At 39.7% G+C, this 22,156-nt stretch overlaps 1 protein-coding gene and 1 long non-coding RNA gene across 3 annotated transcripts; both read left to right on the plus strand.

Moving 5' to 3' along the window:
- Nucleotides 1-1,972: 1,972 nt before the first annotated feature.
- LOC145450081 (uncharacterized) lies at nt 1,973-10,725 on the plus strand. The gene is made up of 2 exons (XR_013918420.1): nt 1,973-2,266; nt 10,535-10,725. It is a non-coding gene; the product is annotated as an uncharacterized LOC145450081 (long non-coding RNA).
- Nucleotides 10,726-13,261: 2,536 nt separating this feature from the next.
- On the plus strand, nt 13,262-21,797 carry LOC145450114 (cell adhesion molecule 1-like). 2 transcript variants are annotated; one of them, XM_080328597.1, is made up of 8 exons: nt 13,262-13,376; nt 13,883-13,994; nt 14,380-14,579; nt 15,062-15,241; nt 16,090-16,224; nt 16,921-16,953; nt 19,204-19,335; nt 20,131-21,797. In XM_080328597.1, exons 1-8 carry the CDS (start codon nt 13,271-13,273, stop codon nt 20,253-20,255), a joined length of 1,023 nt encoding a protein of 340 aa, XP_080184723.1. In that variant the 5' UTR covers nt 13,262-13,270; the 3' UTR covers nt 20,256-21,797. The 2 variants fall into 2 exon arrangements, with proteins under 2 accessions (XP_080184723.1, XP_080184724.1); XM_080328598.1 differs by lacking the exon at nt 16,921-16,953.
- Nucleotides 21,798-22,156: the final 359 nt, after the last annotated feature.

Consider the following 22,156-nt stretch of genomic DNA (forward strand, 5'->3'; position numbering starts at 1 on the left):
GACCGAGTCATGAAATTATGACTCGGGTCCAAGTCACTGTGTTCACTGCTCAGTTTCCACTTAAAATCTTGGTGAACCCACTTTTTATAACTCTGATTGGTGATATCGAATGGTTCGCATTTATAATATACCAATTTTCTTCACTCTTAGCAGTTTCTGGTCGCATTTTCAAGTACCAGTACCAACAGACGAAATCCCAATAGTGTTTTGGCTCTGAAATTACAATGAAATGTCGGTCTTTGCCGTCTGAGTCTCGAGTCAATGACTTGGTTCGAGTCATGCGCAATGACTCGAGTCCAAGTCGAGTCAATACACAGATTGACTCGAGTCGAGTCATTTCCGTATTTTGAAAAAATGACTCGAGTCATCAGAAAATCGTGACTCGAGTCATTACAACCCTGCCAGCCTGTACAACGAAAACCAGAATAGCATGGAGGGGTGGTGCATACTGCATAGGGTTACCAGATTTTGGAATCGGGAAAGGATAGGACACTTTTTCAAACCTAAAATACCGGAGGAAAATCCAGAAGAAATGATTTTCCCCACTTCGTGGTCGGTTGACTAAAATAAAGCTCAACTTTCCAGCTCGACTCCAGAAATACAGTTTTCCTTCACATTTGACTAAAAAAAGGTCGTCACTTTCGTTCGAACCACGAATTTCCTATTTAGCGTCATTTATGTCCATTTTCACTTGAATCTACACACTATCTTAGCTCTAAAAGCTGCGAAGGAGGACATTTAGGCGACATCGGAGGACACTCTCAAAAGGAAGGACATGGTAATCCTAGTGGTGCAAAACTGTTTAGCTAAAAGCAGGATAGCATGGAGGGGTGGTGCAAGACTTAAAAAGCCTTACAAGACTATCTGCACCTTCCTTGTCAAGCGGCGTATGCACTCATGGCATGCATATGCAGGAAGTATGTACATATCATGTGTATCTTGAATCGGTGTATACGCCGCAAAACATCAAGAACAAAATATACGTCGCCCTATTCCTAAAACCAGGGATATCTCTCGTAGCGAGGGAATCGTGGGTTGTCGGCATTCTTTTCACTTTGAAGCGTTCTGGAGCACGAGCTTCACTCCGAAGAGACGAACACAGGGGCAGATATCAATCTGTATATGCTGAGATTACCAGACAACGAATGCTCCGGAAACTGGGGTGGATTTCGAAGCTTACTTGTGAAAACGCAATAATTCAGTGTCAGCAAGTGCGTCCGCGTTGTAACAATATTTCAATACGTCGTTAGATTGACGGTTTAATTATTGGACACCGGGTCGTACGTTGTCTTTTATTTCGTGCATAACGGTGATATCATGATTCGTGAGATTATGTTGTGCTATTGTCATACACTCACACATGCCTGGTTTAACGTGTCTGTTTTTCGATATAAAATCGATTAGTGGGATGGGCCAAGAAGGTGTGCGTTTGATTCATTACTAAACTGTTCCTACTCCATTCTGGGTATTCTATGCTAAATATTGCAATCTTCTATTGTCATTGAAATGATGAAGATTAGTAAACAGAGGGGATTGAACGATTGGTTAAATCATCGAATGTGACATCCAATGTCACATTCGATAGTTAAATATAGACATTCTGAAACTATATTTGCGTGTTGCGTTGCGCTTCCTTATTTTGTATAGATATATACTGTACTTTGAAATTGAACATATATATATATATATGACTAGCACAGGGTTGCGAATAGCTACGCCGTACTCGTGGCCATCAAGGGAGTAGATCTAGGTATGAGCTATATGCAGTATGCAATGCACTGTGTGAAAGCATGGAAATGGTGAAAGCATAGTGTCCTATAGTGAAAGGCTTCTTTACTCGTCGCTAGGTCGCAGCAGCTTTATATTTATTTGGGTATCCGAGAGAAGGCTGATATTGAGAATGTCTGGGCGCTGCCGCGATGGTTTGTTTGCTATTGGTGCCCGAGATCGCTTCTACGTGCGCCCTTTGAATGTATTCTAATATTTCTAACCGACGCCTTGATTATTTGATGGGAGTGTGAATAGAACAACGTGGTTTACGATATCGTGGTACGGGAGTTATCTATCTTCCTCGTTATTTCAAGATTTTTCTTCCTGCGTATATGGTATATATTTGGCATAAACAACTGCAAGCTTTAGTCTAAACCAAAAGAAACATCGTTGGGAAGGCGTCGTGCCGTTTTTGAAGCTGAAAACTGTATATTCCAATACCAAAAGATGAGAATGAATATTGCCGCTGCTATCTTCGTTGTAGCCATTCTGGAAGGTGAGTAAAAGTGCTAACACTATAGCCTACCTGACTACCTCATATATATCAAGTACACCCCAATAATAATTGTAGCTTGGCTATATCACTTATGCATAAGTTGCGATATCGTGGCACATTTTGCTTAGAGTAATGATACTCATATTGGTGTGTAAATAATTTATCTTGATATTTTTATCTGTTTCACGTAATTCTATACAATACATAAGCATAGCCTACCACCTACAGATTCACTACGGTACTTCACAGTTTAATATTCATGTTAACTTCATTTTATCAAGTGTAATTTAACGTAGGCTATATAGAAGTCTTTCCCATACCATGGATGTATGCTGTATTTGTATACTAATATATTGTAAAGTTTAAGGAATCAATCGAATATAAATAGCAAGTTGGCTTATACACTAATGCATTTACTGCACCATAAAATCGTCTGTGGCGATGTCAACTGGGGTTGGCCTAATGGTTTAGTTGTGAAAGTTGGTTATCGCGATATATGATTATGATTTATCACTGCTGTCCATTCACTTGATTGATCACTATACTTTAACCAATGGAAATACCTATGTTGTAGTGCTATTGCCTAGTTGAGAATCCTATGAATTTCACTTCTAAATCATGTTGAATTTCCGTGTTCAGTGTAATTCAATGTTTATATCAAGCTTTTCTGCTCACTTCAGATTTCAAAATTGTAGGAAGCTATATTGATTCCAGTTTGTTGAAGCTTTTTATCACAACCCTACCTTATTTTAACAAAATTCGTTGATTCGTATGAGAATATAGATGGATAGGATTGATTAAACTATACCCAAAATAATATTAACATCCTGCTCCCTGCATTTTAGTTAATATTTGATTTAATGGGCATTGTCCACGGAACTGGCAATTATCAATGGTCACTGATCAGTTAGGAAGCGTGAACAAATGTCTGTGTCTGCACGATGTTTCTCACCATTGTTATGCCAGATGACAACTTATCCAACATCCTGTAGAATGGGAAATCACATAATGATTTTGATGTGCTATATTGTTTACCTTTGGTTCTTCATTATCGGCGGTGATTTGAATCGATTCAATGTAGTAATGTTAAATGCACTAGTGAAATTCATCAACTCAATTTTCCAATACATAGATGACATGAAATTTACAGATCTACCTAACAGTGAGTCGTCAGGTGGTGAGATCCTATCAACAGTAGTTTACTCTATCATATCTGAAAGGTCAGCTGTACACCTGAGTAGGTTCTGCAGTGCATATGTTGAAGTTCTTCACTTCACCTATGTGACATACTTACTATTTATCATTCTCTTGTTCGAATTTAAAGCATACGTGCAGATTCCATGTTTTTAGGTGTGAGAGTTTGTTTCTCCAAGTTTGAATGGAGGCTATATTTACATTCTTGAACTGACGTATGTGGGAATAACAATTTAATATATTATAGTAGTTTTATGTCCATTTTTCAGATTTTGAGAACACCAAGTTTTGTAAAATTTTCTTTTCTTGCGGTCATATCTTGGCCATTGCTAGCTTTGGAATAATGTTTACAAAAACTTGATTTTCTGCGAATTTGAAAAATGGATCTCAAAATTTTAGAAGTGGACTTGAGCCACTTTGGTTCCACAGCAACGAATTGTCATTACTTCTTCTCTATGCTATGTAGAATTCTCTTGTATTGAATTTCGAACAGAAATATTTTCACAACATGATGACAAATGACATCATCGTAGGAAACCCAAAAACCTGTTTCTCCTACATTAGGGGTAAAACTCCCACGGGTTCGACTAAAATTACCCATGCCTTTGTGATGAAGCCTACTGCATCCTCTGTGGTAGCAACAGGAAGTGTAGGATTGAGATTTCTCCTTGTATGGAGACTGCAGATGAACAGACCTATAATAATATACTTGTGTGGGAGGAATCTTCTGAAACATTGGTTGCAAATCCAGATTAGCAGAACCTATGCATGAGTGACATACATCCTGTTTGCACGATCCCTATTCTGATTAGGCGCGCTGTTAATTCACAGCATGGTGTCGACTAATCGCATGTAGTACGATTTTAGCATTGTGCCGTGGTAATTCGGATTCCTGCCGTGTTTATTCGCCCTAGTGGATAGTTATTTCAAGCGTCGAATCGCCGCACGCGACACGCGATCGTGATTTTTGTAGGCCTGGGTAGCGACTTTATAATGACGATAGGATTTAAGAAGATTCCAATAGGCCTAAGCATTTCTTAACGATTCTAATTCAATAGTAGATTGGCTTGCGAAATTATAGTTGCTCTTCGCGGTCAAGCTGTGTTGTTTTACCGCCTCGCGTCTATAAGATATCAAGTGCACTTCAATCGCCGCGCTGTTTAAAAATTTGAACAGTAAATTCAAGCCGCGCCGGCTATTCGTAATACTGCAGTAGCCGAAGTGAACAAGTCCAATGTCTTGTTGCTCTGGTTCACTGGTTTGGCGCCATTCAATATCGACAGCATTCAAGTTAATATCTCTCCCAATAGTATTTATATTTACGCCAATGCACCCACGCCCTGTGTTTTGTGTGCATACTTCAGGCGTGTCGCTTATCTAAACCTGGCATGTCTCCTTACGGAACGAGATTGCTATTGTGACGGCCGGCTGTATTTTTACTTCACGCTCATACAAGCCTTGCAGTCGTTTCAAATAATAAAACTTTGCACATTCGATAGCCGAAACTTGAACCGCCTTGTATGCGGTCCGTTGTATTGAATCACTGACGGGGAGTAAGTACTAAACAGACGCTATTACCGATTAGTCATTCGCGCAAACTTCTACGAAACGGGCCGCGATGAGCAATTTCTAATTGAAATATACCGTGAGATATAAACGGGCATCGGTACGCGGTAATTATCGAACGAAAATACCAAGTCTGCAGAGACTACCTTGTTATAATACCTGAAGGTGTATGATTACCGCGTGAGATATATCGTCATTCGCGTTCCGTGAATGACTTTATGTATAATTCCGTCAGTATGAAACATTTTTGTACCAACAAGACGATGAAACGTAAATATTATTATTCATTGCTAAAATACGGCCTCGCGAGCGATCTGATTAACGAAGATATGGTAATACACAGGCTTTTAATACGCGCCATCGGAAATAGTTGAGCGCAACGAGCGCACTAATGACTAATCAACGAGGTCGTACTAATCTACGGCGTTTGAACGCGATTATATAGTCCTAATCTTTATGATATGGCCCGACCCCCTGCGTCTTGGATTAAACTGAGCTTATCTTCCTTTTGATCCGCCGCAAAGCCTGTACCGCGATTACCGATGGCCGCGCGCGACTTATCGTAATTGGAAGCAGCTTATTTAGTCAGAAAGAACCAGCGGGGAATGTTCTTTACTGTGTAGCATTAACGCGATTGTACAAAAGCCTGTTTGGTTGATCTCGTTTCGAGATGCATGATTACGATGTAATAGCTCTTCCGCGATTATCGTGCTTTGAGAATTCGCGTGTATCTCGTTCGTGACTTTAGCGATTCCCGTGCAGTAGGGCTGTTCAAAAATAACCTTTTTTCCTGAATCTTGCTGATTACTTGATTAAATCGTTAGGTTGCCTTAGAAAACGACGCACACCAAATTTGAATTCATTCCAACCAATATTCACGGATTTCGTAGAGTTTGAAAATTTTGAATTTGCCTAAAAATGCAAAAAAAAAATTTTTCAAATTTTTCTGCCAACCCCATGAAATTGTTGCGCTTTCCTCAAAAACGATGCAAAACAAATTTGACTCAATTCGAAGCCGTAGAAGTGGAGTTATTTCAGTTTTTCTTTGATAATTCTGGGATTATCCTTGATTGGTGGATCATCCCAGAATTATCATCAAAAAACTTGAATAACTCCGCTTCTGCAGCTTGGAATTGAGTGAAATTTGTTTTCCATCGTTGTTGAAGACAGAGCAACAATTTCATAAGGTTGGAAGGAAAATTTAAAAAAAATTTTTTTTTGCATTTTCAGGCAAATTCAAAATTTTCAAACTCTACGAAATCCGCGAATATTGGTTGGAATGAATTCAAATTTGGTGTGCGTCGTTTTTTAAGGCAACCTAACGATTTAATCAAGTAATCAGCAAGATTCAGGAAAAAAGGTTATTTTTGAACAGCCCTACCGTGCAGTTTACGGTCCGATAAAATACCGATGATAGAATGTAGCAAGTGATTGCTCATTGTGTGATTCCTTTCTCTATTGGCAGTTTGATGGATGCTGCTTTGAATTGAAGACTTGTCACGTCTTGTAATGAACGACTATGTCGTCTTTTGATTTGCGCACTAAAATTGCTCGAGACTTCACTTGACGCGTGTCACGCGTAATCTAATATTTGAATGTGGTAGTTTTCTTTATCACTCCCTTGGCAGCTACTTTCGTCTAATTCCGTTTTTGGCTAAGTGTTGTACTGCTGGTATATTGTGCATGGTTACTTTCAACTTCAGTGGTTGTTAACCCTTTCTGGATAAAGAGTAGAGCAAATGTTTTTCATGTGGATATATTGAAAACGAATAATACTTAACTGGGATAATTAGCACTTTTTTTGCAACCAAATCCTTCATTTGTGGCTCAATTCCAGCTAATGATCATTGAACGATGTACCAAGAATTCAATAGCTCTGTCAAGCTTTGCAATAGGCCGCAATGCATGAATGTAATGAAGATTTCGCCACAAGCTAATTATGGATTAGAATCAGGGTTTCTATCCACCTACATGTAAAACTAAGGACAGCCAAAAGAAGACTAACACACTTTTGCGAAGTCCCAATGTCCCCTGTTCACGAAAAAGGATATCTCGGCCTCATTGCCGAAAATAAGGACAAACTTAGCCGCATATAGGTACAAAGTAAGGAAATAAGTCAAAAATAAAGTAAGGAACCAAGTCACAAATAAGGACGATGTAGTTTTATCAGAGATAGCACTTTGAAATAAGGAGAAATCGGAGAAATGAAAACGGTATGACAATCCTGAATATGACGCATCTATGGTGAAAGATGTATCAAGAAAATGATATTTCTACTTGCATCATAACTTATTTTTGTGACTACCGTTTTGAACAGTCAGGATACATGGGAGCTCCCGTAGAAATCAAATTAAGGCCCATTTTGAGCAAAGCCAGCATCTGTGTCTCCGTGCAGATTAAACATCTACTGTTGTTCTTGCTCATAACGCACCCAAAATTGCTCCCCACAGCAGAAGGTTGTCAATTGTTTTTAATTTGTTTTCCATCAACGTCGCTACACATGTTTACCTGTACTTTTTCAAATCCATTAGACATGTTGTCTGCTCTGCCCAATGTAAATAGTCTCAGCTATGTCGGCTTGACTGAAGTGTAATTTGTGCTAATCGGACTGGTTAATCCAATCTTTGCTTTTGTTTATGCTCGAGTTGGTATGCAACCTAGCAATAGAAATTCGATGCTGGTTTGTTTATCATGTCAATTCACTGAATACAGACTCACCACCCAGGGATAACTCAAATGTTTCAATCAGCTGTCTTCCTGGTTAGCAAGAGTAATATAGTGCAAGCTACTAAATGTTTTCTTCATGTAAAATGGTGATCAGCACAAATAGAGTCTTCTCATATGTGGATTACACATTTACACAACCTCCAAGCCTATGCAATGACATTATATCACAAGCGTTGCCTGTGGAATAGAATCATGGAAGATATCCTAGTTTGACTAGTATGCTGAAAATAATTCTCCAAGTCATATCAGATAAGATCAATGCTTTTGTCATGATTAAAAGTGCTTTCATTTTATTTCTATCAGCCAAGGATGTGTATAGAAGTTGTGTGATGCTTCATCTTGGTGGTTGTATCGTGGTTATTGTTTTTATCAAGATAACATTACCTGGATTGGTCAAATGAATTGATTATATTGGTATGACGTAGTAATTGAGTCGGGAGTAACGTTCAATACCTTACCTTAGTTGTTGAATGGCCGAATCCTTCTTGAATGATATGATAGAGTATTTCATACTTTGAATAAAAACTTTCACACTGAAGTGGACAAAGTCTTGAATAACTTATTTTCCATGATTACTTCCAAATCTTGATATCGAAACAGGGCAAATGGGAATTGTAATTTTTGTAGTGGCGTGCTTTGTGGGGTTACAATACTGTGCGTTTATACGTTTATAACGTAACAGTTAATATCGATGATTTCTGTGCTGTGACTTGTCAATGCTGACTAATTGCAACATAAGGAGAAGTTAATAAGAATCTTCTCGAACTTTCCGTATTTTGTGTTGCACTTCAGTGGCGATCATCTCATTAGCAATATCGTTGAATTTGGACCTTATTAGCTTGAGTGGGTGGTGTATATGGCGATGTGAGGGTAGTGGTACCACCTCAGTTGGTATCGGTTAATAATAATCAACCGAGTAGTAACATAATATTTCCTGAAGCGTTTCAGAGTTATATACATCACGCTGGTACATGAATGGCTTGAAAGGAGAACTATATCTGAATGTAAAATTATACTCTTTTGTTTCTGTCACTGTTGCGGTACCCGTCTCACACTCATAGACTCCAATTTTATTCAAGCCTTCAGTTTCCTGGCAACACAATACGACGCCCTTGTGGAGAATTTGTGCGTCCTTGATTATCTTTTGGTTGCGTTTTTGGCTTTCATTGAACTTTCACTATAACGGTAATAGGTTCACTTAGGAAATAATTTCATCACAGGTAAGATTCATAAGAACATATCTGTCAGGCTGACTTTGGGAATTTCATATCGTGCCTTTTAAATGAAGGAAATCAGATATGGGTAGCCTAAAATGAATTACCAAGTACTATGACAAAACGTTTTGGCGTGCTGACTTGAAGACATTATGACTGTGGAGCAAGTTAGCTCTCATCCAGAAGACCATTAGTATTGTACAAATTCTATTAGAACGCTTTCGTTATCCGAGGTGTCACTATCTGTGTAGCTTATGCTGCATCCATATACGGTACGTAATTACGCACGAGATACGACTTTGGGCAAGTAATGCTTTTTGAATAGAGCAGTCAGTATTTTAAGAGCCATATTTTTTTACTTCTATTACTGCAATGAGCCACATGCACTTGGGCAGTGGGCACACGCCGCACACCTACCTCTGATTAGCTGTTTGACCCAAACAATTGAGTCCACGTTTGCTCTGTCCATTTGTTGTTGCAGCGCAAGCCAAGAGCAGAGTACTATACCATGACACCGGTGTTCGTCCGACTTTATCTATTATAAAGCCTATAGATATTAGGTATTGTCAGATTTAATGCCATCGATTGTGATTGTGGTACTCCTTACTGTCACGAATCGCAGACTTACCATAATTGTCAACTGTGGATAAACTGGCTTCATCACCCTTAATTTGGGGTGGATTGATTTCTACTTTCTAATGGGTAAACTTGAGAAATCCAAAAACTGAGGATTAAGAAACATCCAGAACGTATTTACCTCATGAGAAACTAGAAAAATTGAACCAGTTGTAATCTCTCTTGGAATACATTAACACCCTTAACCCATCCTTCACTGAATCATGGGTAATAGTCGAATTCTGGGTCATATACCTGAACATTTGAACGTCTCATTGAAAATGAATAAACGCTATCGCAAAATCAATTTGGTCGAAAACAAGTGCAGTGGAGTGCAAGAAACTTTGCTGGCAGTGCAATCAAGTTGCAAAAGCAGTGTTTTAAGAAGATGTCAATTAATAAACCATATTTTTCCAAATATGAATTTCATACCAACAATCGAGAGGGTAAAATGCATCACTATCCATGGCTAGCTGCTAGTCATCAATGCTATGAATGTTCTGGTTCCGTTTTGAGCCACCTATTTGTGTGACTGTCCAGGCTTCCCTATAATCTTTACCAATAAATCCAAAGTAGGAAGTCGTCATTTTCTGTGGACTATCTGCTGTTGACCCAGACATGGAACAAGTCGTTGCCCAGAACAATAGCAACCTTTCAACCATTGAACAAACCAAAAGTATTTTTTGTTTTAATCGACTGTGTACATTCAGGGTAAATTTACTCACCATTTCAGCGACGGGTCAAATTATTCAAAAAAGGCTAAGAACCAACTAATACAACGAAAACCAATAACCATGCTGTTTTTTGTCTAAAAACCTGGGAACCGACCCTTCAAATTAAGCATGTAGATATCAGTGAGTTATGTGTGAGTATTTTATGGCTGCATCTCTCTTCTTCGAATATTGTGGCAACTAATGATGTTGCGGTCAATAAAACAACTTTTCTGTTTCAGGTGCGATGGCGGGCTATGAAATTTCTGGGAGGGATGTTACTTATTTAACAGGTGAAACTGCTGTCATCAAATGCACGATAACTAAAATGAACGGAACTAGCGTTGGAGGATTGGTCTATATTTGGGAAAGGGATGGCGCGTTGCTGTATGTTGATGATCGTCCCATCGGAACACATGAGAGGTACTCATAACTTTCCTTCGACTGTAGTGTACAGACTTGTTAAATTGATATGGAGTTAAAGTCATTTCCATGATGGATGGATCTTGCTCATCTCTATGCTGAGAATAGTGTATTGAAAATGTCTCTAAACATCGGCTTGAAATGTTGGTGCTTACAGAGGTGATCGTTGGTCAAAGTAGTCAGCAGGGTTACTCTAGAAGAAGTGAAGACGTAAATATCCCCTCAATTACAAGTAGCAGTAGCTAGTTCCTTGACATGGTAAAATTACTTATGGCGGAAGTAGAAATTGAAGGTATAAAAAGTACTCGGTTGAGTAGTTTCAAAAGTAGACTTGGTCAAGGTGAGAGGCAGCTACTTTGAGAACTGAAGGGCGCATCTTGGCGACTAATGCAAAATGACCAATGACACCACAAACAGGTGCATTTTATGAAATTTATTCAGATGCTATGATACGGTGGCTATTTTCATCGGATTTTATGACAATTGCACTCGTAAGAGCTATTGAGACATCCGAAAACTACCTACTTTACAAATTCCAAAATTGAAAAAGTAACCAGTTTTGCCTGAAGTGTTAAGTGGAAGATAAAGTCGCCCGAAAACATAACCACTTGAGAAAATAGTACAAGTAATTAAAATACATTTGAGTACTCAATAAAAGTAGAAGTACTTCACTACTGCCAGTGTCCATGTCCACTAGGGCTGTTCAAAAATAACCTTCTTTCCTGAATCTTGCAGGTTACGTGATTAAATCGTCAGGTTGCCTTAAAATACGACGCACACCAAATTTGAATTCAATCCAACCAAGATTCGCGGATTTCGTACAGTTTGAAAATTTTGAATTTGCCTATAAATGCAAAAAATTTTTTTTTTTTTAATTTTCCTTTCAACCCCATGAAATTGTTGCGCTGTCTTCAAAAACCATGGAAAACAAATTTGACTCAATTCCAAGCTGTAGTAGCGGAGTTATTCCCAGTTTTTTGATGATAATTCTGGGATGATCCACCGATCAAGGCTTATTCCAGAATTATCAAAGAAAAACTGAAATAACTCCACTTCTGCGGCTTGGAATTGAGTCAAATTAATTTTGCATCGTTTTTGAAGACAGCGCAACAATTTCATGGGGTTGGCAGAAAAATTAGAAAAAAATTTTTTTAGGCAAATTCAAAATTTTCAAACTGTACGAAATCCGCGAATATTGGTTGGAATGAATTCAAATTTGGTGTGCGTCGTTTTTTAAGGCAACCTAACGATTTAATCACGTAACCAGCAAGATTCAGGAAAAAAGGTTAATTTTGAACAGCCCTAATGTCCACCTTATGGTGGGTATAATGTTATATAAGGACGAATGTAAACGGATGAATTCTGCTCAGTGCTTACTAAGCCATATGGTCTCAATTCAATCAATGATTGCCCGATTCGGTTTGGTATGAATGGCGGACGTTACGCAACTGTGATATTAACATGATCTCAAATTTTATTTGTTAGTGTTACTTTAATACAGTTGATCTTAACCGGGGTTCATGTAAACCTCAGGAGTTGGCTGGAGGCCAAGGAACATACCGACTCGCACCAGACTTGACAACTAGATAATCCTCATCAGAATGGAGTGTGACTTGATATTAACGGGACTTGATTCAATGCACGAGTTTTCGTGAATTCAGTAATTCTAATTCCAATCTAGTTTGGAAAAAAACTGCGTAGCTGTAATTCTAATCGAATAAAAAAGCTGGATATTTTCTTGTTGTCCAAGTCTAACTCATGCAGCAGTGGGCACACTGTTCCTGATGTAGGTTTCATTTTGTTGTACCAGTGTTCTGCAGTAATGTATTATACAATTGAATAGTATATTCATATTGAAATGAACCCGAATATTTTCGGCTGACACTCGTCAGGGGTAATCGTCAGCAACTAGTAGAGAATTCGAAAGAACAGCGTATATCAACAATCGTAACACAAAATATGACGTCACCAGCACGAAATGTCGAATACGAGATCGTTCAATGTACTATGAAAGTGTGGGAATTTGTGTGCCTTGGAGTCGACTTTTATCAAAATACACCAGCCAAGGCTGTGTCAACAAAAAGAGTTCGTGTATCATCTAAAAATAGTACATTGAACGCTCTCGTATTCGACATTTCGTGCTGGTGACGTCATATTTTGTGTTACGATTGTTGATATACGCTGTTCTTTCGAATTCTCTACTAGTTGCTGACGATTACCCCTGACGAGTGTCAGCCGAAAATATTCGGGTGTATTTCAATATGAATATTACTATTCAATTGTATATTGAAGTTCTGTACCTCAAAGAAGCTGTTCAAGTAATGTATTAGTTGTGGTGGATTTTTGTGACTGTGACTAGGTGAAAATTTGAGGTTTGCTGAAGCCTGCAGATTCGTGTAAGGGCTCACCAAATTATTAAAGGTTAGGGAGCACCGTTTTAAAATGTTGTCTGTCGCTAAGCCCGTTATTTCGACCTCTTCTGGCCTCGAAGCTCCGTGGAATCAATCTAAATTCATGCGTTTCACAGAATGTCCGTGACGATGGATGAAAGCGAAATGACTTTGAAGATCGAGAGCTTGGTTTTGAGCGACGAAAAGAGTTACGAGTGTAAATTGCAACACGGAGAAGCTGTGTCTGCTGAAATGAAGCTCACGGTGAACCGTAAGTAAAGCTATTGCGTTTTACTCGAGATCACTTTTACTCGAATATTGTTAAAACTGTCGGACCAGACTTGGACAACTCGATATTTCTTGTTTCATTAAAGTTGATAGAAAGAAATGCCAGCTATTCTGATTTAATTTATGAAATGCTTCTATGCTCAAATTTTGATTCTACTCTAATTTCGCGTTTTCCTGAAAATGCTACAGGTGAACTGTATGGTGCGAAACCAGCTAAGCCTGGTGCACAGACATTTGCCGTTGTCGTGCTGATAAGAATCAACTCTGGATTGAGATTGATATTTTATGTATCTCTTTCGAATTCGGAAGATGATTCGATTTCCCCGAGTTTTTGCGAAATCAGTAATTCTAATTCTAGTTCAATTCCGAACGAACTGTGCAATTTGAGAAGCTGGAAATTTTCCAGCTGTCCAGCTCAGCGTCGGGCATTGCGACTGGATACTCCAGTTTTGTGCGGTTTCTTGCTAATGCGTTGGTCGTTTGTTGCAGAATATCCGCGGGAATTTTACGTGGAGGACACCGGCGACGTTCCTGTGGACGGCGAAGAGGCGTCGGTGGCGCGGTGCGTCACCAAAGGGGCAAAGCCGGAACCCAAAATGTGGTAGGTTGAAATTTTGAACAGGCGATAGACCTACCAAATGCCCTGATGAATGGTTGATATACGTGAATTTTGGTGCGATATTCAGCATCGACAAGATACCGTAATGGTGGAGCGTCCGGCTTCTTGATTGGTAGGTCGTGGGTTCAATTCCCGGCTTGACGCTCAGCATGGAGGGGGTAGTGCAAGTCTTAGAAAATCTTACAAGGCTATTTCTGCAGCTTCCTTGTTCAGCTGTATTTATGTATCATGTATCAAGCACTCGTGGTGAAAATGAACGTTATCATTTCAGAAATATCCATTCCGATCGCGGGATTGCTAGTTAATTAAGGATCATCAGCATCTGCCAGTTTCGCGATAGGTTAACGGGATGTGATCTCTCTGCCAGGTTTACGGACGCGGACGGCCAAGAAGTGTCTTTGGACGAAGTACCGGTCATTTCGCAGGGAGACGACGGACTCTTTGACAAGACCATCACGTTGAAGAAGACGTTTACGAAACAGGACAACGGAAAGTCTTACAAATGCCACGTGGAGAGAGCTGATCTGACGACGAACGTCACGGATATGTCAGCAATTCAAGTGCATTGTGAGTGGAGATCGTTTGCTTGACAAGATAACGTAATGGTGAAGCGACCGGCTTCTTGATCGGAAGATCGTGGGTTAAATCTCTGGCCGGGTCGGGTAAGACCAAAGGCCTGATCAGTAAAACAGGTGTCTGTGGCTTTCCCGCTTGACGCTCAGACAGTTAGCTTAAACAAGGCTTTATCTGCACTTTCCTTGTCCGGCGGCATATGTATATCATGAGTCAGTGTATATGCCGCAAAAACAACCAGGACTGAAATAGATAACGTCCTATTCCTACTTGGAAGAACTAGGTGGCCTTCGGACGGACTTACACAAAATTCACAGATTTGTATTGAGACATAAAAGTAGGGTTATTAAAACTTGCTGTCTTCCACATCTATGTCTTTTGTCGCTGCTTTTTTTGTCACAACCGGAAGTTCTGAGACAGTTGTTAGCTTTATGACGACAGTCTAGTTTAGGTAACCTCTCTATCTTGCTCCGCAGACGCGTCGTCGGTTGTTCTGCTCAACAGTGTTCCCGAAGTCTGGGAAGAAGGGGAGTCATTGCAAGCGGCTTGTGAGGCATGGGGAAACCCAACGCCTGCTGTAACGTGGTCGTTTACGCCCGACGCAAAGACCAACGTGACGTTGCCCGCCGGGGATCTGCTGCCCTCCAATTTTCAAAGTAAGAACTAGCTCTGCAGCCATATGAAATATTCATGTCTCTGGTTACGTTACAAACTGTCTGTCTTACACAACGCTGGCGGCAAACCAATGAAAAATAATTGTCTCCCAAATCTGTATTTTCCGTATATAGTCGCACTGCCAAATTTATTCCACTCTAAGCTTTTCGACTGACTCTCATCGGGAGTCGACGTCCCAAAAAGCGGTGACCTAAACTCGGAATATAGAATGAATATCAACACTAATGAAATATTCCCAGAATATTGAGATCTCCTTTATGGCGACAAGTATCGCCAATTGCAGATTTATAATTGTTGATTCGAGAACCTTTAAATGAAAATGTAAATGACAATGATCAACTATGGAAAATGGAATGCTACTACAATATTTGGCACATTCAGGTTGTTTTAGGTGTTGTCCAATGGCAGAGTAGCAAGGAAATTGCAGACATTTAATGCAAAGAGTATAAAATTGAATAGTATATTCTTACTGAAATTAGTCGGAATATTTTCTGTTGACTCTCAAGGACTTATCACCAACACCAAATATAACATCACACGCATAAAAAGTTTGAAGTATCGAGACGAACAGATGGCTCATGAATCATATAATTTTTATTAATTAGATTATGTAATTGTTATAATCTAAAATATTCCATGGTGACTACTCCACTTGCTCGCCTCAATAAATAAAATTTTTATGCCTCATGAAAGAGCGCAAATATCGAACAAAACTTCTATTCGTCTCTTGAATCATGACATATTGTTCTCTCGTCTCTTTTTATAATCTGCTTTACATGCGACATCATCTGTGTTTCGATGTAAGCTTGACATCCCATTCTCTCTCTAGCCAACGGAGCGAGGATATTCAGTAACAGGCTTGCCGCGACTGCACAAGGGCTGACCAACAACGGGACTTTGACGTGCACGGCCGACAACAAAATCGGAAGTCCCGCGTCTGCGTCTTTTAAAATCGGAGTCTACGGTAGGGAAAGTAGATTAACATCGCTCTGCTGGGTTATGGACTCAAATCGAGATAGCGTTGACATAAATCACTTTCCATAAGCTGTTTAACCTCGAAAGTTGACTGATAACAAAGATATGGGTGGTTAATTAGTCAAACGAGACACTTTTACGACTCGAAATGAAGCGACAATCTGAACACTATCGGCAATTTATCTTCTTGTGGTTACATGACAGTATTTTACTCGGTTCCCTGCCTATACTGTGTACCTTCTTTGGCTGATATTTACAGATTCGAGAATCTCTATCAGATGTCATTCTAATTTTATTCGGTACATGCATACATGAGAAATTCGTGAATCCTTCACCTTTAGATTATCTTGGGTTGGATCGGCTCCGTAGTTGAAACATCAACTCTGTCGGTCGGTGACCAGCTCAATTAGCTGTGTATGTGTTGTGGTGTTACTATTGTGATGGGGTAGATGTTGGTTTGTTGCATTTGGTAGTGTGTATAGTTTTGTCAGGGCCATGCAGAACACAAATCTGAACGTAGCTATCTGTGTTTTTTGAAAATCACATTCCTTAGCATTCATTCATCTGTCTTTCATCAATCTTTGGATTGATAAATATAACTTAATTAATGTGATTAACATTATTAACGTAGACCTCCAATATCTGTAATACTAGGTGTGTCAATTTTTTTTCGCTTCTTTTACAGCTGCACCGGTCACGACTGTTCCTACTACAACAGGTAACTGCGGTGACAGCAATTCTGCTCTGACCCTTTTGATTTTCTCGTTCCGCTTCTCATTGTCTTTGTAATCAGCTTTCGTTGGCACTTGCACTAGTAACACCATGATGTTCTGTGTTGTGTTGCTGCTCTCCACATCAAATTTTGGAATGCGCGAGGGAGTCTTTGGTTGTCCAAAGTGCTAAATCGGCATTTAACACTATCTTGGCTTCTGTCTGTTATGTTGTGGATGACCGTCACCGTTGTGGAATGTCAAAGTTGCAAGTCTTGATCTCTACACTTTTCAACTCGATGAAATTTATGTCGATTTGTATCAATGTTATTTAAACGACCGTAGTAGCCTGTAGGGAGGTGTTAGAGTTGACGTTTTGGAATTTGTCGTCAGTCGGTTAACAACAGGTCAAGTCAACAACAGTACTCCCAATCACATGGCATTTAGATATAGGTCCTGACTTGCATAAATGTGTGTCGTAGCAACAAAATGAGGGCGTGCATATGTTGCACTTGAGTGAAAAAACTGAGTTGTAGACTACTCCGGTTCATAGGCTATCACTAGGGCTGGGTACATTGATTCGAGTTCTCAATTCCAAAACAAATATTGATTGTAATAATTGGAGTAAAACAGTGAGAGTTGGCGTTTTCGAGTAACTGAAATACACGCCAACCACACCAAGAATTATTTAATCGATGAAAAATGTAGTTTCGATACTTTTTGCCACCACGGGAACCTTCAATCTTTGGTTGTTTGTAACTCAGCATCCAAAACAAAGCCACACATTTTCATTTAAACGACATTTCTCCGAGTTAATGATCGACTTGCGGTTTTGTCGCAAAACGCTATGAAATAGTTATTGTTGCGAAATGCAGAAGTATTTCTAATGACAGTGAACTGGCATTGTTTTTCCTTGTGTCTACAAGGATGATGCATTTTTCAACTTTTAGGGGCAATATCACTGTGATGACATTATAATAAATGACAGGGAATAGGTGTCAATTAAAAACGCGGGCTTTGAATCGTAGCACCACCTATCTTTGTTCAAAACCCCTCTGAAACTTTGGCTATGCTCGACCTATATAAAACACTAATACGCGAGTGATCATGATCTTGCAGCCTTGCCCGACGTGACCACGCAGGGAAGAGGTATTGCGATTTGCAAAATGAATGGCACTTATGCATGCGTTTTTCTTTTTCCGATCTATGATTCAATGCTTCCGTCGCACTTGCATGTCTTCCTGCACGAGTGTTGTGTTTGATCAAAGAATGAGTGTGGTGGTTTTTTAATCACTGATCTTTTATAATACAGTTTCTTCTTCAGTGTGATCAGTTTTTTAATAAGGCATTAACACTAAGGACAATAATAACCTTGTTTGTGCCAACAGAAATTTGTGTATAATTTGGAAATAGTTTGAGCTTAAGCCATCTGTATGCCTTGATTATTCGACTTTTCATGTCGGTGACATATTTGGTGATACGATTGTTGATACCCAATGTTCTTTTCAATTCTCTTATTAATTGCTGAAGATTACCCCTGACAGTGTCAGCCGAAAATATTTAATATTATTCAATTGTATATAGAAAATCTGTACCTACAAGAGTCCAAGAGCATTAAGTATAAATGTGAACTCTTGACACAGTGTACTGCTCTACAAGATTGGAACTTGACCTGGGCATACCTCTCCAGGCAGTCCTGATATGCTTACTGTATATTTTGAATTGGATATATAAAAATATGTTAGTATATTATGCATGTGATTGTAACGAACTCTCAAATCACGATTGATGTGCATTTACTTTACTGGCTGCCGATGCTATGCAAAGGAGTTTTGCCTGTTATTTCCAAGACTTTGCTATCTATCCATACGGTATCGTGTCTCGTTGTTAGGTGTAATGACCTAGTCATTAGGTGTCCGTACACTAATGTCTGCAGCGATTACAGATAGACTTGCCCCAAGTGAATAAAAATCTTGAAACTGGAACACTGTATTGAACATGCGTATCGTAATCTTGTAAAGCTAACGCCTATGTTAGCAATCTGTACTGCTTGACGGTCGCATCACTTTGCTTAATGTGTAGAAAGGGTTCGTAACGTTTCATTGTGACCCACATTGTTCATTCCCTGATGCAAATATATGAGTACTTATATGCATACGTTGCACTTGCACAGGCATGTTCTTGGAAATCGCATATTAGCATGTTTTGTGTCGGGTGAGGTGATTGAATACCCTAATCGCGGCGGACTTTGTTTTAAGGAATGGCGCCAGTACAGGAAGCACGCGCGGGCGGTCCAGACGGGGCTGTCATCGGCGGCGTTGTGGCGGTGGCCGTATTTGTACTGATAGTGGCGGTCCTGCTCATAGCCAGATACTTCATGTCTCACAAAGGTGAGTGGAAGTGTTGAACTTTGATGATGCTTTGAGAACTGTATTTGTTTTGCATAAAAACAGAACTACAAGATAAGTCGTGCAAAATCGCAGTTATGTAGCGCATGTAGGCAGAACTTACTCGATTACTCTGAAAATGTAGAAGGTCCTAGTCGCAGGGTCGAGTCCAAGTTATGTGTTCATTCTTCGTTTTCGAGTTCAACCTGCTCAACTCACTTTTGACATCTCTGTTTGGGTGATATTGAATGCCTCGCATTCATAATATAGGAGTTTTCCTCACTTTACACAGTTTCTGGCCCTTTTTTACAAATACCAGTTACTGATAGACGAAACACCAATTACGTGGTAGCTTACTATTCTTCGAAGTTGCAACGAAATGCATGTCTAGGCCGTATAAATCTCGAGTCAATGACTTGCTCAAGTCGGCGCAATGACGCAAGTAGAAGTCAATGCACAAAAGGCCACAAGTCGAGTCAGAAAATGACTCGAGTCGCAATTTTTTGGTGACCCGAGTCATTTCTAAAATGTAACTCTGCCGATCGCCTCTGTTCGTTTGTTTTAACGAAATTACCGATTTTCATTTCATCAAAATCCGTAAATCTGGTTTTTGTCAGCATTCGAAGTGATCTAAAATTTCTACTTGAACCTAAGCCTTCTCTTCGCATCGACTGTTTGAATCTTTGTGTCTGTAACGTCGTAATCAGTATGTGTTCTTTTGAATTCTTCCGACGATATCCATTTTTATTTCAATATCAATATACGTTATTTGATTGTTTCACAAAATTGTCACGGCAGGCACTTACCGCACAAAGGAAATGACGATGGCCGAAGACGAAGAGAAACGGGGCGACCTAATGGCTGACGAAGACGAGGAGATTCTGGCGGAATCAGGAGGCAGAAAGAAAGAGTTCTTCTTGTAATAGGACGCGGGCGTGACGCGTCGTACAACCAAAAGTGCGCCGATCGGGGTCGCGGACCCGTGCTTGCCCTCGGAGCTGGTTCTGTTGACCCGGATCGCTGTTTTTCTCACTTAGACTTTCCATATTCTTTTGTTCTTAGGAAATGCGGCCTATGGCGTTCTTCTTCTTTCTTCTTTTATTTTTGTAGATTTCTTCGAAAATTGTGTGCGTAGCGTAGCCAAACTATTACTTTTTATCAATATCCGTTGGCAGAGGTGGTCTGTAAGAAATACTCGTACTTTTCAGAGTACCGGAGTGGATTTGCCTACTCGCAGTACCTCCTGGAATGGTAGTGATTTCAGAATACTACTGATCGCTTTCAGTTTCTGGGCGAAACTTGGACCTAAAATACTTTCTATTTCACTTACTTGGTGCTCCTACTTGTGCTTGAGTACGAACTATATTTACCGATCCTTGATTTAGATTTGTGATTTTCTTCAATCTGAGGTATGATTGGAACTTGGATATTACAAAATTTCTATCTGAGATTTTTCAGTTATGAGGAAAATTAGTACTCGATTTTAATTGATTGGAAATGTCTACTTCTACTTGTAGAAAGATTTTGCAATGTCACTTCTACTGTTTGAGTACCAAAAATGAAAACTTTGACCGCTACTCCCCCTCTGCTCGTTTGGTTCAAAGAGAACCAAACCTCGACCCTGACAGAATTTGTATATTTTGTTCCCTATTCACCGTAAATCAAAGCCTAGCAAGGCTGCAAAGGACCAAATCAGTGGGTTCAATATACATTATGCAATTCTTTCCTTACGGTGCTGGCAAGCCTCCACGATGAAATCCAACCGCGATCTGTCTTATGGCGTTAAGATTGCATTGTCGCTCATCAGCCTCATAAAACAAATGCCTATTATCGCGTAACAGCTGTAGGATCACCTCATTGCATAGCCTTGATAAAACAGATCGCCTATTATAGCAACGCTTACTTCACATATATTTTGTAAACGTAAATTCCAGTTTATAATCCCGGGATGAAATATGATTGTACATTTTGATGGTGCGTGCGAACAACACTTGACGTAGCTGCGCGTTCTTTTTCAATACACTCTATTTTAAACCATTTTTCGTTTGTTCACGCTTTTACCATTGTGATTCTTATGAGTAAGTTATTGTGCGTAACTTGTATTGTGACGCCTAGAGCGGGAATTCATTTATGCTTATTTTTAAATGCCGCGCTGTGGTGGCACTGGTACACTGTAAGGCTGACTTTGCTTGAGTAGTTGCATGGCCTGGTGTGCTTTATTTTTCATTCTGCTTCAGTTGCCTTGTAACTTTTGAATTATTCTTTTGGTGGTCTCGATTATATTGGAACGGATTCTGTATTATATCGCGCGGACTGGTTTTGTATTCTTGCTGATGCGGCAGTTCTGTAAAGGATTTTTGTACCACTGCAACGTATGACTTGAACTTGGTGTGTTTCACTGGCTTTTGTGGAAGATTTGAAAAGTTCTTGGAGTTTTTTCGGACCAAATAAATGTCTGTAGATGACATGTGTCGTGACTTTGTGGGCTTTTCGGCGTTGGTAGCGCAATGGTTATTAGCCAGGGTCAAGATAAACAGCGGACTCATATGATTCGTGGTGGCGCGCTCATCTTGGCCATTATTGGCTGCAGGATCAGGTCCGTCGGTAGTCTTGTGCAGTGGCATACTCAAGAGGAGCTTGGTATTCGGAATCGGAACCACTCGCTTTTGAAATGCCAATTCGTAAACGCTATTGCGGTGTGAAGCCATGGATTTCTGAACGGGTACAGCATAAATGAGACCGATTTGAAGTAAATATTTATAATATTTTTCTGTGTGATTATCATGTTCTTAACGCTGTTGTTGATGCACAATTCATTTTGCAA

The sequence above is a fragment of the Botryllus schlosseri genome, chromosome 11 (genome assembly GCF_051294905.1).
Source record: "Botryllus schlosseri isolate E-star chromosome 11, Bs_hap1, whole genome shotgun sequence".
In the NCBI taxonomy this organism is placed as follows: domain Eukaryota; kingdom Metazoa; phylum Chordata; class Ascidiacea; order Stolidobranchia; family Styelidae; genus Botryllus; species Botryllus schlosseri.